This window comes from Scylla paramamosain, chromosome 28 (assembly GCF_035594125.1).
Source record: "Scylla paramamosain isolate STU-SP2022 chromosome 28, ASM3559412v1, whole genome shotgun sequence".
Classification (NCBI taxonomy): domain Eukaryota; kingdom Metazoa; phylum Arthropoda; class Malacostraca; order Decapoda; family Portunidae; genus Scylla; species Scylla paramamosain.
In genome coordinates, this window is record NC_087178.1 from 11,609,982 (window position 1) to 11,627,381 (window position 17,400).

The 17,400-nt window shown below is 39.8% G+C and overlaps 1 protein-coding gene across 8 annotated transcripts in view; it reads right to left on the reverse strand.

The window, feature by feature from the left end:
- Nucleotides 1-1,930: 1,930 nt before the first annotated feature.
- LOC135114908 (uncharacterized) overlaps nucleotides 1,931-17,400 on the reverse strand; it is a 32,927-nt gene continuing 17,457 nt past the window's right edge. The window contains exons 1-5 of one of the 8 annotated variants that reach the window (XR_010275704.1): nucleotides 14,804-15,309; nucleotides 9,675-9,962; nucleotides 9,251-9,411; nucleotides 8,495-8,641; nucleotides 1,931-5,530 (exon numbers count right to left, since the gene is read on the reverse strand). Coding sequence is in view for 4 of the 8 variants with exons in the window: in XM_064031165.1 (XP_063887235.1) it covers nucleotides 9,294-9,411; nucleotides 9,675-9,962; nucleotides 14,804-14,970 (573 nt within the window). In the remaining 4 variants the exon portion in view is untranslated. Of the gene's footprint in view, nucleotides 8,642-9,250; nucleotides 9,412-9,674; nucleotides 9,963-14,803; nucleotides 15,315-17,400 lie in introns of those variants that run through there. The other 7 variants (XR_010275703.1, XR_010275706.1, XR_010275705.1 and 4 more) reach the window with 7 other exon arrangements.

Sequence of the window (17,400 nt, forward strand, 5' to 3'; positions counted from 1 at the left end):
AAAGAGATGTAGTTGCATGTGTAACTGATGGAGCCAGCGTCATGGTTAAATTTGGCAAACTGATTAAGACCTGTCATCACATGTGTTATGCTCATGGAATACATCTTGCTGTTTGTGATGTTCTTTACAAGAAAACAGATGGTAACTTAGTTAGTTTGGAAAGGAGAAATGTTACCCATCTCCAAGAAGAGGAAGCTGATGATGTGGAAGCTGTGCCAGAGGAAGAAGAGTTGAGTAGTATGATAGAGGTGGTATCAGATGAGGATTTGGAAAATATTAGGTTAGAGGATCTGGAAGATGATGAAGTAGGGAACATAGATTTGTCTGTCACCATCAACAAAGTCAGGAAAATTGTAAAGATTTTTAGAAAATCACCCACAAGAAATGAGAAGCTGCAGATGTATGTTGTTAGTGAATATGGCAAAGAACTGATGCTAAAACTCGACTCAAAGACAAGGTGGAACAGCTTGCTAGACATGCTAGAGCGATTTCTCAAAGTAAAAAACTCAGTTGCTAAAGCTATGATTGACTGTAATATGGAAATGAACATCACAAATGGGGAATTAAAAGTGCTGAATGACTTAGTAACAGCACTGCAACCAGTGAAACTAGGGGCAGAGAGGATGGGATGCAGAGGTACAACTATTCTTAGTGCTGAAGGTGTGTTTTCATTCATGTTGAAAGAATTGAATGAACAAAAGTCATAATTTTCAATGAAGCTGCAAAATTCTCTCTATAGCAGAATAAATGAAAGGAGGAGTGCGGTTCTCGTAGGCCTTATGAAATACCTGCATTGTGGTAAGGCTTATAACAGCTGTGAGGAAAGATTACCATTAGCTTTACCCCGTAAGTCTGCCATCGTGGAGTCAGCTAAACAGCTGTTAGGAAGACTGTTTCAAGTAAGTGATGAAGAAGCTACAACTAGTGATAATGTGGAAACATCTGTAAATCAACAAAGCTCACTCACTGATAGATCTATGGCAGCCATAGATCAGATTCAGACACAAAGTACAAAAAAGAGAAGTGAATGTAACTACATTGGGAAGGAATTCAGTGTATTTGAGGCAACTGGGGACAGAACACAGAATTTAGAAAAATTGTTCCAGGCTCTCAACTCTGTACCACCAACGTCAGTTGAATCTGAAAGGGCTTTTTCAGCAGCTGGCCTTTTTATTACCAAACTAAGATCAAAGCTCAGTGATCGTAGTATTGACTGTTTGTGCTTTTTGAAGAGTTATTTCAAAAATAATTCTTAGGGTGTATGACTGCATTTGCAGCTGTGATTTTTTTTTTTTTTTTTTTTTTTTAATCTACAGGCCATTCCATACTCTAGCATTGGGTGTTTAAAGTCCCACTTCCCTCTTTTCGTTTACCATGTCTGGAAAGTTGGGCCTAAATTCCAAATATTCTTTTTATGATTTTGTATGTGCATTACGGAATTTTCATTTTCTTCAGCTTTATTCAAATACACTGGGAAAATACCAGATAATATCTACTCTTCTTTAATTTCAGGGCATTTCGGAACTTTCAGTATTTTCATTTATTTATTTATTTATTTATTTATTTATTTATTCACTTTTTAGGTTTTGTGGAATATGGTGTTCAAATTATTTTACATATGTTATTGAATATATGCAAAAGTTATTCCATAGTTTCATTTTCTGTGTAGTTTACAGTCTTGTGGAGCAAGATGGCTTGATGGGGGTCAGTGGAGGTGGCCAGTGCTACTGGCCAAGCTTCTATATGGATATGGTAATATGCAAAAATTCATATTCTATACGTATTAGGAAACTCTATGTCATTTAAAAATACTTATTTCACACTTTCACAGGGTAAGTAACAGCGTATTTTTTCTGTCTTTTGTTGTGCCCTTGAGTCGCTCCTGTTACTGTAAAAAAAAAAAAAAAAAAAAAAGTACTACTGAGGTTCATTTACGAATTACGATAGAGAAGGAGTATTAGCAAACATTATCTGCTACGGGAAATCCCGGGATCCCGGGAAATGTCTTGATTTTTCCCGGAATCCCGGGATGCTATAAAATCCCAAAAACAGGAAACCCTAATGCCTCCCCTCCTCCTGCGGCCTCGCTGCACAAGACTTTCTTTTTTCTCTCACCCCTATTCTGTCCACCTCTCTAATGCAAGAGTTAACCAGTATTCTCAATCATTCATCCCTTTCTCTGGTAAACTCTGGAACTCCCTGCCTGCTTCTGTATTTCCACCTTCCTATGACTTAAATTCATTGAAGAGGGAGGTTTCAAGACACTTATTCATCAATTTTTGACCACTGCTTTGACCCTTTTATGGGACTGGCATTTCAGTGGGCATATTTTTTATTGGATTTTTGTTGCCCTTGGCCAGTGTCCTTCCTACATAACAAAAAAAAAACTACCACTACACCCATATATTTAGAACTGGTATTGTATTTAAAAAGTCAAAACTTCCTCAGTGCCTTTAGATGGTTCACAAGCAGACAGGGTCAACCACAACTTATATTAAGTGACAATGTAACAACCTTCATCACTCATCACTGCTGCCAATTACATCAAGAAAATTATGCTAGACCCTCAGATAAAAATTATTTGACCTCAGTTAATTGTAAATGGAAATTCATCCTAGCTTGAACCCCTGGTTTGGTGCCATACGGGAAAGGTTAATAGGAACAGTAAAAAATGGATTAAGAAAGGTCCTTGACAAGGCTTTTGTCACATTTGATGAACTATACACTATTATATTACAGTTAGAATCCACTATAAATGATAGGCCCTTAACTTATGTAAATAGTGACATTAAATCAATACCACAACTCCTTAATTATTAAAAGACAGATGATTTAAAGTTTTTCCTAATCAATTTACATTAGAGGAAATATCCAATCCATCCTATGGTTCCACACATAGTTTAAAAGAAAGGATCAGTTATATGAACAAGTTACTAAATGATTTGTAGAAAAGGTGGGTTTCAAAATATCTTTTATCACTGAGGGAGTCCCATAGGTGTATAATAGCCAAGGAAGGTATAACATAGTCACAAGCCAGGGAAATTGTCCTCATTCATGATGATGCACTATGGTCCAGATGGAAATTTGGTAAAATCACTGGCATTAAAATCAACTTAAAGTTAAAACAACTTAAAAGGACAGATCATCAATTATTATATAGATAAATAAATAGATATGTTGATTAACTTTATTTCATTGTTATCATTATTATTTTTAATGTTATTTTAATGTTATGTTACCTAGGTTGTGCCCTGCCTGGGCTACCCACTTGCACAGTGGAAAAAAGCATTAAATAAGTTAAATTATTAATTCAGGACACTCACTGAGTCACAGTAATATTTAAATTGATAATATAAATGCAAAAAATTTAACTTACTTAAGGCACCCAAAATGTTTACTATAACAATAGAGTTGACACAGCAGACTGGCTGGAAATGTGGAGAAGGATTGAAGGAGGCGTGTGCAGGGCAGCAGCAACAATGCAGAGTTGCCAACAAAAAATTTTGCAAGGCACCAGCATAAGAAAAAAAAGGCGCTAAATTGCAGGTGAATATTTTGAAGTATGGCGCTAAATAGAACAAAAAAGGAGGCTAGTTATGGAATAAAAAACTTAAATCTTTGGCGTTAGATTATTATGAAAATCGCTATATTTAGCGTCAAAAGTGCTAAGTTGGCAACATTAGGCCTGATCTAGAAGCTTCTAGTTGCCAACTTGACAGTTCAGATATGGCAAGCTTTGGCAATCCAAAACAAGTTTCAGCTTGCATGTGGTTTGTGGGTATGTTTGTATTTGCAAAAGTAAATTTGTGGGGATTTTGCCACAAATGCAAATCCACAAACAAAAATGACCTGCAATTGCTGAAATGACCTGCTCTGGTATTTACCAGAGTGCCCAGCTCTGGTAATTACCTTGTTGTATTGTACAAGGTCTGAGCTAAAGCTCATTTGTCCTGTCTCCATATCTACAATTATCCAATTTCTATTTAAATTTGCTCACACTGATAGCTGTAACCACTTCCTCACTTAATCTATTCCAAGGATCAGTGCTTCAACTCAGGAAACTGAAATATTTACTCTTAATCTTTTTTGTATGTCCTCTCGTACATCTTGTTCCCTCATTTACAAGCATCTCCAAAACTTGTCCATCTATATTTTCCATATGGTTTATTAATTTGTACATTGTTATCAAGTCTTCCCATTCTGCTTTCTCTTCCAATGTTGTTAATCTCATTTCTTGCAGTATCTCTTCATAAGTCTTCTTCTCCAGTTCTGGGACCATTTTCATTGCTGTCCTCTATATTCTATCCAATTTCCTTCTATTTTTCTTCCTATGTGGAGACCATAAGAATGTAGCATGCTCCAACTTTGGGTGTATTGTCATGATAAATAGAAGGATTGGGTTTTGAGGCACTAAATACCATTAAATTTACTCAGCCAAAGTCAAGGTGTTCCGTGGCTTCCCTACATGAATTACCTAATTCCTGAAGGGTTGGATGTCTAAGATAAAATGAGGAATAGTGTAGAGTAATATCATTAGCATAGGAGTGGATAGGACAACAGGTTTGGCTAAGATAATTGATTAGTAATAGAATAAGAGTGGGTGACAGAACAGAGCCTTGAAGAACACCACTATTAACACACTGAAGAACAATGACTGCAACAGTAGAATAGTCTGATAGGAAACTTGAGATGAAGGTACAGAGACAGATAGAAGGTGTATGGGGACAGTTTTGAAATTAAAACTTTAAGCTAGACTTTATCAAATGCTTTTGATATGTCTAAAGCAACAGTTTCACCAAAATTCCTAAAACAGGCTGAGTTAGAAAAACCAGAAGATCACTGGTAGAATGGAAACAATGGTTGTTTAAAAATCTTCCTGTTAAGCATAGATTAGAAAACTTTAGAAGAGCAGAGAATTAAAGTAATAAGATAATAGTTTGAAGGGTTAGATCAGTGACCTGTTTTAGGAACAGGCTGAATGTTGGCAAATTTCCAGCAAAAAGAGAAAGGTAGATGGTGAGAGAGTTTGACCAGGCAAGGTGGAAACACAGAGGCACAGTTTTAGAGAACAATTGGAAATATGCCATCAGGTCCAAACACTTTCCATGGATTACAGCCAGCATGAATCTTGATAAGAGGTATGAAATAGTAGGATGGTGGAGGAAAGGGAGGAACAAATTCAGAATCATCAAGAGTACAGTTTTTAGCAAAAGGTTTGAACAGAGTTCAGCTTTAGAAATAGTAGATGAGATGGCAGTGGTGTCTTCAGATTGAAACAGAGGAGGGAAAGATGAAGAAGAGATTGATATAGATATATGGCTAGATGCCAGCAGTCACAAAGGGTGTTAATTGGTACTCATTTATATGAATGTAATATATACATGAAATATAAAGTTTAAATAACAGATTTCATCAAGGTTCAATAAACTCAATACTCATGAGTTATTTTGGCATCATCCTCTGGTCCTTTGGATACATTGTGTTGGGATGTTGATGGCTCTCGGAGCACAGGTGTGTTTGTCAGCTGGCTCTGCCAAGCAAGATAATGAAAGCCAGGATTACTAAAACTAAATATCCCATAATCAGGTTAATTTTAGCACAACAGTAACAATAACAATGCTTTTCCTTATCAGTGTATGTCTATAGTAAGGTCTCAAGTTATGTCGGTTTCAGCTTATGTCATGTTCATAAATCAGTGCAACTGAAAATGGAGGGAAAAAAAAAAATCTCATGGATTTCTGGAAAGATTGCAATTTTTACAGTGGTATGAAAAAAAGAGGAAAGTCTTGGTCTAAAGTGACATGGTCAAACAGGAATGGTGCATGGAAAATGTGTGCCCTAATCTTAGAGATTTTTAAGGATTTGATTATGAAAGTGTACATGAGGCTAAGTGTAGCTGTGTATACTTGGAAATAACTTAAATCTTGACATTAATTAAACTGACATAAATGAGCTTCTTGAATATGAAGATAAGGAATTGAGCAATGAAGATCTGATGGCAGTTGGGAAACAGGTGGAGGATGATAAAAATGAGGCAGAACCACTGCAACAGTTCACACTAAAAGTGGCATATCCTTTAGAATCCCTGAAGAAAATAACAGATGAATCTGAAGAACAGGATCCCAACACTGAATGTTTTGCTAGCTTACAAAGGAATGGAATATGTGGTATCTAGTTGGTGGCAAATCTACAAGATGAAGCATTATGCTGCCAAGCAATCTTTAAATACAGCAACTATGCCTCAACCATATCCCAAATTCTATTCTCCATCTAAAGAATCATCCCCTTCCTGAGAATCATCTAAATTCTGAGATTCAACACCAGCTTGAAGTTTAGATTTAGACCCAGAATCTCTAGAGGCAATTCTGACTCCAACTTCAACACAAAAGCAGGTATGTGCTACATCAATTCAACTTTTCCTTGATTAGTCAGAGATTCTACTAATTATTTTTATTTATGTTAAAGATAGGAATGCAGCTGGTATTTTTTTCTTTAACATTTGTAAATGATTGATATAATCTAGCAGTAATAAAGTTTACTATAATTCAAATCTTATTGTAAGATTAATAAAAATGTGCATGAATGTTAATGTTAAGAGTTTTATTTATGTTGGCAGGATGAATGACTGAGGAGGTAGGTGAGCATGTGTGAGCAGCGTCACAGCTGACTGGTTTTAAATGTCCTGTGACCTGTAACAAAATTTTGAAGAATTAAATCTTATTGTGAGATTAATGAAAATGCATGTGCATGTTAATATCAAGGAAGAAAATGTATGTTGGCAGGGTGAGTTAGAAAGCCTGCACGAGTAGTGTGGCAGATGACTGGCTGTGCCTTGTGACCCACCACAACAGTGGCGACATGCTATAGTGTGGTGGACAGCAGAACACTGAAGACAAAAGCATTTTATTCTGTCAATAAAACTAAATTGGAAGGCTTTTGTTATGGCTAGTTGTTGTTAATTATCATTATTATTATATTAGATTTTCCTCCTCTCTGGCTGGAGGATGTAGAGAGGGATATATGAAAAGGAGATTGTACAAATTTTCTTCATTATCTATGTAGTATTACATCACTTTAACTGCAACTTTTCTTTTAAAGTAAAAAAATATGTTATCTGATAATGTGCCAACTTTTGCCATCTGTTGTGCTGGTGACAGTGGGTGCCATCACAGTGATGTTGGTGGCACTTGGGTGTATGGGTTGTTCATTTGGTGGTCTTGCCACAGAACAGGGTCATGTGTAAATTGTGTAAATGCACATCCACTCTCTGTGACGAATCCTCCCACTGTCCAACGGCATGTTATGGCCTCAAGCCGAGTAGTGTCGTTTACTGCCCCCTGGATGCCAGGCCTTATCAGGACCTGAGGAGGGAGTAAAGTTCACTACATGGCTAATTACTCAAGTCCTCTGCAGCTGAATTGCATCAGGCAGCAGTAGCATTTAGAACATAACAGGGTCACTAACAAGGGATACAAGAAACTACTACAAAAGAGTGCCCACGAACACACAGGAGGGTCATTCACTGTTCACTGTGAGAGCTTGGCCTGCACACTCATGCAGCCAAGGAGTCACTTCCCTGGGTATGGTGTGTATTATACACACACCATACCCAGAGTATAGGAGTCTCCAAAGTAGTCTCTGGTAGACTACTTTGGAGACTCCTATTCTATATAAATGGACCGGTAATGACTCATTTATCCCCTTAAAGGCAACTAAAACCAACTAACTGTTATCCCTTCCTAGTCTCTGTCAAATATTAGAACATGTCTCAGTATGTTTGTTCCATTCAAGTGCTGGGTAGTGACTGTGGAAAACGCACCTCTCCCTCTGCCAGTAAGGGGAGGGGGTACAAGGAAGTGGGGGCAGTGTGACACACACACACACACACACACACACACACACACACACACACACACACATGGACACCCACCCACACACTGTTCCCCATGCGGTCTTTGATTCTAAAAATTCTACTGATTAAATTAGAGAGACTAGATGAATACTGATTACTTCACTGTCAAGAGAAATTCTTCTAAATACTGAGTCTCAAATTTAATGGAAAAGGGGAAGTAAGGAAATTTATAGTGTAAAATTAAGTAATTGCGCAGCTAAATCTCTTAGGAGTTTCAGGCTGAATATGTACGTGACCAGGATGCATCTAAGTCTTGCTCTCTCTCTCTCTCTCTCTCTCTCTCTCTCTCTCTCATTATTCTTTTCTCATGCATTCTTACTACTTCATTTTATATAATCTTATCTCACTGTACATTACAGTATATCATGAGATCATACTTATATAAATGAAAGACATATTAAATTGTTGAAAATACCACAATATATCTACTTTGATGACAAGAATGAAAAGTACATAAACTCAGGTGGTAGTCAAAACTGGCTTGTCATGTTCCAGGGATCTAACTTTGATATAAACTGGGACCTTATTGTACAATGATATTCATTCTGTAAAAAGTAATAATGCACGATTCTGTACACTAACTTTGGGTAAAGATGTTGGCATCTCCAAGGATTTGGAGGTGGTGCATCCAGATACTGGAGTACCCACATGTAGCTAGCACCTACTCTTCCTGTGGTATGATCTCCTTATATGAAGTTACAGGATGCACTGCTTCTTTTCTCTGGACAGCTGCAATCAGAAGCAAATTAATGTAAAGATAATGGTAGTTGCAAAAATACAAGTAATCTTAGGTAATAATAATACAAACTAATTCTGGATAACTAAATTCATACATATCAGCATTTGAATGTGTTGGCAGTATGAAGGAATACATATGTAAGATGACTGATAACATCACAGAATGTCTCTTGGCTAAAGATGAAATCAGTGAAAAGATATTCAAACTGCATGTAACATGATCAGACAAATAAAAGTGAGCACTAAGCCCAACCTAGAATTTTTTATTGGTCCTAACTGCTACACCACAACAGCAGTCAATGATTGCATAATTGGTGGGAGCAGATATTCATAGTTAATATTCAATGTATTATAGAATTAACATGTGGGTGCAAATGAAAATGTAGAAATGAGTGTCTGTAACAATACAATTTGAATCTCCATGACAGATGTGGAGATCCATATGGAAACTCCAGTAACCAAGAAAACAGCAGACCAAACTTACAGTGCTGTTAATCCACTTAAATGCAGTTTTAATAATTCACTATAAACAATAATGCATCTCAAACTATCCAGTATAAGTCAAAAATTATTCAAATAAAGAAACAACTGTAAGCTTACATCTGACAGCATCACTGTCAAAATCACAGCCAATGTCATCAGTTTATGTGCCTGGAATGGTGAGCACCTTATTGGCACTTGCTTCAGGGATGGGAGGAGGAGCTGCACCACTACCAGTTTTACATGATTTACATTTGACATTAGCATGTTTATGTTTAGCCCTGCATTAAAAAAATAAATAAATAAGAAAAGGTATTTCATTGTTATGGGATTATTGTATTGTATTTTCTTTTCACTTCAACTTGCATCAAGTCAAAATAATATCTATTATTCATGATAAATATCAAAATCAGACATAGCTTTTAGCCTTATGATACACTAACTTAAATCTGCAAAGCTCTGTCCTGAACAATATGGAGCACTGACTAGCCCTATGGGGTTCTTTTCCTATATTCAATTAGGTCTATCGCATGCACATACTTACTTTCCTTTAATGCGCTCCCATACTTTTTGCAGCTGATATACTGTTCTCTTCTCACAATATCCAGCTGCATTAAAATGGAGGGCAACCCTCTCCCATGCTAATTTTTTCATGGCCATGACTTTCCCATCTGTGCTCTCATTGGCTAAGATAATTTCATTCCGTACAAGCTTATTGAGGTGCTCACGCTCTAGGGAATTTATAGGGCTGGCCCTTCGCCCCACCAGCACCAGGGTGTCATTGCTGGAGACAGCCTGCTGCGGTTGGGACTCCATCCTGCTTTCTTCATGGCTGAAACGAAAGTGGATGGTGGCAGGCTTCTTTAATGAAAAATTATCTCCATGGCTACCAACAGAAGCACTAGTATCATATTTTCTGGTATGAATAGTGTATGTTACTGTATCATGCACTAAATATATATAAACTGTATTTTCTTGAGTATAGATCAAGTTCTGTTGACCTAAACACTGGGATCAAAATTCTTAAATAAAAAAAATTCAGATATACAAACGTGATAGAAAAGGCCAGTAGTAACTCATGGATTCAAAAGTGAAATTTATTTAATATGATCAGTAAACAAAACAAATCTTTACCAGCTATATAGTAGTGAAGAGATGTGTTGTGCCTAGCAGATGCAGCCTAGCAGATGAAGCTCATAAATTCATAATAGATTACTTGACTTACTTTGTATGTGGTTTCAACTGTCTTTGTTGAAATGTTGAGCACAGGATTGGCTACCATATATGTACATATATACAGCAGCAAGAATCCTTTAATACAGAAGTATACACCAAACTTACTAATCCCAGACACTGTCTTAATGGAAAGCACAAATGTCCTGACAGATACAAGGGCTCTACCATTGATGCCTACATCCTCAGGGCATTCACACACTGCAATATTTGGCAGCAAGTACATAAAGAAATAGAAAAGGTATTGCAAGTATTGATTAACAATGGCTTCAGTGAAAAGAATATCATCTGCCTCACTAAAAAGATCACTGATAAGTAGCATAGCTCCTGCTCCTCTGAAGATGCAAGAAAACCCAACATCAACATTACTGTGCCTTCTCTACTGCATACAAAGGAGAGGATTATCATACAAATAGCAAAAAGAAACATGAAGCCCACTGACTTGGAAAGAAAAATTAACTGCCAAATATACTATAAGAATAAGAATACCAGCCACCTCCTGCTCAGAAACAATCCCCTCATGGAAACAGAGACAACCCAAAAGTCCCATCTTATATGTAGGTTCACTTGCAATTGAGGAAACAGTGAAGCCCTCCCTTCATCCTACATTGGCATGATGACAATGAAGCTGTCTTGATGCCTCACCTGCCACCTATCATCCGGCCCCTAAGAAACACTTACAGCAGCAACATATCATCAAGATCACAAGACGATGTCTAGAAGAGAATACCAAAATTGTGGACGTGTACTGATGCAAAGTGCCTTGCAATACTAGAAGCCTTGTACATCAGAGAATCCAGCCCTGAATTCAATGTACAAGCTGACATCCTTCAAGCCCCGCCAAGCATGAAAAGAAACAGCCAATCACAGCCACTGTATAATGAGTTCAGCAGCAGTGAGCAGTCAGCCAATCAGTGATGCTTGTGAGCCAGGGTAAACCCATGAGCCACTGAATAAATATTTGGCCATGCAGTGGCTACAACCATACCCACCTTGGCTACAACACACTACTACTGAAGAAGGATTAAGAAACCTGAAATTGTGATCTAGTGAAAAATGACCAGCTTCAGTGAAGTCATAAACCAAATTACAAAAGAGAAAAGGAAAATCATAAGATATAAAGAAAATATCTTAAAGAAGTTAATAAATGCTGAAATAGCCATCTCATTTAATGAAACCTGTATGTTAGAAAATCTCCTGCCCATTTATGTATACAGTAGAAGTCCTGGGGCACCTGATGCTGGCCCATAGGGCATTATACAGCACCGTGGTGGAAGCCCTGCATCACCACTTTGGCCACCTCTAGCAGGCTGAGGTGTTGAGACCTCTCTCTTAAAGGAATTCAAGTCATAAGAAGGTGGAAATACAGAAGCAGGCAGGAAGTTCCAGAGTTTACCAGACAAAGGGGTGAATGATTGAAAATACTGGTTAACTCTTGCATTAGAGAGGTGGACAGAATAGGTGTGAGAGAAATAAGAAACTCTTATGTAGCAAGTCCACAGGAGGAAGAGAGGCATGCAGTGAGCAAAATCAGAAGAGCAGTTAGCATGAAAATAGCAGTAGAAGATAGCTAGAGATGTAACATTGTGGTGATGAAAGAGAGAGGCTGAAGACAGTCAGTTAAAGAGGAGTTGAGACAAAAAGCTTTTGATTCCACCCTGTCTAGAAGGGTGGTATGAGTGGAATCCACCCCCCCCAGACATGTGAAGTATTCTCCATACATGGACAAATAAAGCCCTTGTACAGAGTTAGCAGCTTGGGAAGATGGTGAGAAAAACTGGCGAAGATGTCTCAGAACGCGTAACTTCATAGAAGCTGCTTTAGCTAGAGACGAGATGTAAAGTTTCCAGTTTAGATTATGAGTAAAGGACAGACTGAGGATGTTCAGTGTAGAAGAGGGAGATAGTTGAATGTCACTGAAGAAGAGGGGATAGTTGTCTGGAAGGCTGTGTTGAGTTGATAGATGGAGGAATTGAGTTTTTGAGGCATTGAACAGTATCAAGTTTGCTCTGCCCTAATCATAAATTTTAAAAAGATCAGAAGTCAGGTGTTCTGTGGCTTCCCTGCATGAAATGTTTTCTTCTTGAAGTGTTGGACATTTATGAAAAGATGTGGAAAAGTGCACGGTGGTATCATCAGCAGTATTATTCATTGATGAATAATAGGAAGAGAGTGGGTGACAACACAGAACCCTGAGGAACACCACTGTTAATAGATTTGGGAGAAGAACGGTGACTGTCGATCACAGCAGCAATAGAATGGTCAGAAAGGAAACCTGAGATGATGTAGCAGAGAGAAGGATAGAAGCCGTAGGAGGGTAGTTTGGAAATCAAAGCTTTGTGCCACACTCTATCAAAAGCTTTTGATATGTTTAGGGCAACAGCAAAAGTTTCACCAAAATCTCTAAAGGAGTATGACCAAGACTTAGTAAGGAAAGCCAGATCACCAGTAGAGCACCATTGATGGAACCCATACTGGAAATCAGATAGAAGCTTGTGAAGTGACACATGTTTAAGAATCTTCCTGTTGAGGATAGATTCAAAAACTTTAGGTAGGCAGGAAATTAAAGCAATAGGATGGTAGTTTGAGGGATTTGAATGGTCACCCTATCTAGGAACAGCCTGAATGTAGGTAAACTTCCAGCAAGGCCAGGTAGAAGTTAACAGATAAAGTTGAAAGAGTTTAACTAGGCAAGGTGCAAGCACAGAGGTGCAGTTTCAGAGAACAGTAGGAGGGACCCCATCAGGTCCATAAGGTTTCCAAGGGTTAAGCCCAGCGAGGGCATGGAAAACATCATTGTGAAGAATTCTAATAGGTATCATGAAGTAGTCAGAGGGTTGAGGAGAAGGAGGAACAAGCCCTGAATTGTCCAAGGTAGAGAGTTTTTAGCAAAGGTTTGAGTGAAGTGTTCATCTTTAGAGATAAATGTGATAGTAGTGGTGCCATCTGGTTGAGATAAAGGAGGGAAAGAAGCAGTTACTGGAGATATTTTTAGCTAGATGCCAGAAGTCATGAGGGGAGTTAGATCCTGAATGATTTTGACACTTTCTATTAATGAAGAAGTTTTTGGTTAGTTGGAGAACAGACTTGACATGGTTCCTGGCAGAAATATAAACCGCATGAGATTCTGGTGATGGAAAGCTTAAGTATCTTTTGTGGGCTGCCTCTCTATCATATATAGCATGAGAACAGGTTGTGCTAAACCAAGGTTTGAAAGGTTTGGGTTGAGAAAAAGAATGAGGAATGTATGCTTCCTTGCCAGACACTATCACTTCTGTTATGTGCTTGGCACATAGAGATGGGTCTCTGACACAGAAGCAGTAGCAAAACACCTCCTCAAGTCCTCCCATCTGGCAAAGGCAAAATGCCAGAGGCACCTCTGCATAGGGGGATCCTGAGGAGCGATAGGACAAGATATAGATATGTGACTGTGATCGGAGGAGAAGAGAGAGTGACAGCATGAGCAGGATTAGAGGTTAGAAAAAGGTCAAGAATGTTGGGCGTATTACCAAGACGGTCAAGAATACGAGTAGGGTGTTGCACCAATTGCTCTAGGTCATGGAGGATAGCAAAGTTGAAGGCTAGTTCACCAGGATGGTCAGTGAACAATGAAGTTTCCAAGAATGGAGATTTCCACAAAAGGGAAGAGAGTCAGAATGTGCTCCACTTTGGAAGTTAAGTAGTTGAAGAATTGCTTATAGTCCGAGGAGTTAGGTGAGAGGTATACAGCACAGATAAATTTAGTTTGAGAGTGACTCTGTAGTCATAACCAGATGGTGGAAATCTCAGAAGATTCAAGAGTGTGGGCATGACAGCAGGTTAAGTTGTTGCGCACATAAATGCAACATCCAGCTTTGGATTGAAAATGAGGATAGAGAAAGTAGGAGGGAACAGAAAAGGGGCTACTGTCAGTTGCCTCAGACACATGTTTCAGTGAGGAAAAGAAGATGAGGTTTAGTAGAGGAGAGCTGGTATTCTACAGATTGAACATTAGATCTAAGACCATAAATGTTGCAGAAGTTAATGAAGAAAAACTTGAGGTGGGGTATCAAGACACTTAGGGTCAATATCAGAAAAGCAGTCTGACCTGGGGACATTTGTGGTCCCCTCCCCAGATGGGGACTCTAAGGCTGGTGTAGGAGTCGCCATGATAATTTTGAATTTTACTTCGGCAAAATCACCTATCTGCTGGGCGGACATTTCCCATGAGAGAGAGAGTGCGTCACGCGCTGCCGGCAATTGTTTGCTGATCGCCGCGTCGGGCAGACACGGTCATTCTGGGTCATACGGTCTCCCAAGTTTTTGCTGTTTTCTTTCAGATAAGGCCACGATACTTGTTACGCAGGTACAGTGCCTTCAACTTCGTTACCCGTTTTTGGGGCGAGTTGTATTATTGGTAAATCGGTCTCCACTGACGATGGAACTGTGTGGGAAGCTTACGGCTTTGTTCTCCTTATCGCAGTGCGGCAGCCATGTCGGAGTCTGGTGAAGCGTCCTCTGCCTCTCGATCCCCTTCCCCTCCTGCCCCACGTGCCTTCTGTGGGCCTTCTCCTCTCCCTGGGTCCACTGTTCACCCTCAAGATGACGACGACAGGCACAGGGATCATTCATCTCGTCGCTTGAGTGGGAGGCATGGTTGCGTGAGATTACGTAACAGTGCTGACGCACGTGGTTCCCGCGGCACTTCTCCTGCTCCTCCCCCTTGGTCAGTTGTGTTGGACGCCTTGGCTGATTTGCGGGGTGAAGTGGAGGCCTTGCAGGCAGACAGACGGCAACTACCACCCCCTACTGGGTCGGCGCCGGTGACTGTGGAGGACAGTAATCTGGGGGGCTGGGGTTTGTCGCCTCCTTGTTCTGCCACTTTTTCTGGTTTCTCAGCCAGGATGAGTGAGGATGAGGCAGTGTCGATGCCTGCCGCCCCTGCTGACAGCACCTTAATTCAGGGCACTAACGCCTTTGGTCCTTCTGACACGGTGGTTGCTGACATTGACAATAGATTGGCAGAGATGGTAAACTTTCTCTTTGATAATGGTATGAGAGAGGAGGACTACAAGGCCATGTGTGAGGACGATGTTGTCAAGAGGCCTAATAACTGCCATGCTCTTGCACCTGTGGAATGCAACCCACAGGTGTTGGAGGCCCTGAAGCTGGATGCCAGGAAGACAGACTTCCGCTTGAAGGAGGTAGATAAGGACATCCTGCGGGCTTCAACCATTATCACCAAATCCTTAGTGGCACTGGATGATTTGGCTGAACAGGAAGGTAACCCCAAGTTGGCACATGAGGTGAGCATGCTAAATGGTGCATTGGCATTGCTAGGCAATGCCAATCACAGGAACAATTTGGCCAGGCGTTTTGTCATGAAACGTGAGATAAACTATAAATATGCTCATCTTTGTTCAGATAAGGTGCCAATTACTCGCTTTCTGTTCGGTGACGATGTGTCCCAGTCTGCCAGACAAATTGAGGAAGTGGAGAAACTGCGGAGTAAGTTCTCGCAGAAAAAGCCTGCCTTTACTAGCAAGTTTGCAGGTAAACGCCCTGGTGGATATTGGAACAAGCCTGCTTGCTAGTAGGGGATATTACGCCAGGTTCCAACCCTACGGGCAACAGAGGCATGGCTCCAGGGCTGCCCCACGACTGCCTTCCACTCGTCAGGATGTGGAGCCAAAAAACTCCAAGGGCCGGGGCGGCCGCAGCAGGCAGCCCCAGTAAACTTACAGGCAAGTGCATGTTTTGAAGCTGGCAGACTACACTCTTTCCTGCATGAGTGGCGTAAAATTACCAGTGACCCTGTCATTTTGGATATTGTTCAGCATTGCCACCTTGATATTGATGTCGATAGTGTTCATCCTTTATTTTTTAATGATTTGGAATACAGGTTCAACACTGTGCAACAGGGGATAATTTCTGGAGAGATCAAAAAACTTTTACAGCTTAAAGTCATTAAAGTCACACACAAACAAACTCAGCAGGTTATCTCTCCTATTTTTTTGCGAGAAAAGAAAAACGGGGAATTTCGCCTGGTTCTTAACTTGGAGAGGTTAAACAAATACATACCATATAAACATTTTAAAATGGAAAATTTTGAACAGGCCATCAGGCTCATCAACCAGGGTGATTTTTTGGCTTCTGTCGATCTCAGGCATGCTTATTATTCTGTTAGGGTTGCAGATGAGCAACAACGATTTTTATGTTTTACATGGCAAGGTGTTATCTATCAATTCACCTGCCTCCCTAATGGCATTTCTGAGGGACCTCGGCTTTTCACCAAACTGATGAAGCCAGTATTTGCTACTTTAAGGCAGGAAGGATACACTATCACCAGCTTTATTGATGACATTAATTTGCAGTAACTCTTACTCAGGATGTCTTCAGGCAATTCAGGCCACCATTTCTCTGTTGCAGAGGTTAGGCTTTTGTATCAATATGGAGAAGTCTGTTCTCACCCCCACACAATGTATTGAATACCTAGGCAATGTTATTAACACCAAGTTCATGACTGCCTCTTTACCTGAGCGTAGACTAATCAAAATTCGCCAAGGATGTGCAGAACTTTTGTGTAAAGATGTTGCCCCCATTCGAGAGATGGCCAGGGTGATCGGCCTCATGGTGGCTGCGATCCCAGCAGTGGAGTTAGGTAAACTTCACTACAGGAAGTTGGAGGGGGGAAAAATTGCCGCTTTGAAACAGGAGTATGGTAATTTTGACAGGCCTTTGAATATTACTGCAGACATGAAACTAGACCTTTCCTGGTGATTAGACAATGTGGACAGACACCACAGACACATTTTTAGGCCAGGTACTGACATCGACTTATTTACTGATGCCTCCAGCCTTGGTTGGGGGGGTCATTTGGGGTGTCAGATTACAAGTGGTACTTGGTCCCTGGATGAAAAGGAGCTTCACATTAACATCCTGGAGATGAAAGCCATTCTATTCTCTTTGCAAGCATTTGAACATGAGCTGGAAGGTAGACATGTTAGAGTTTTTTGTGATAATACCACTGCCATAAACTATGTCAATGAAATGGGAGG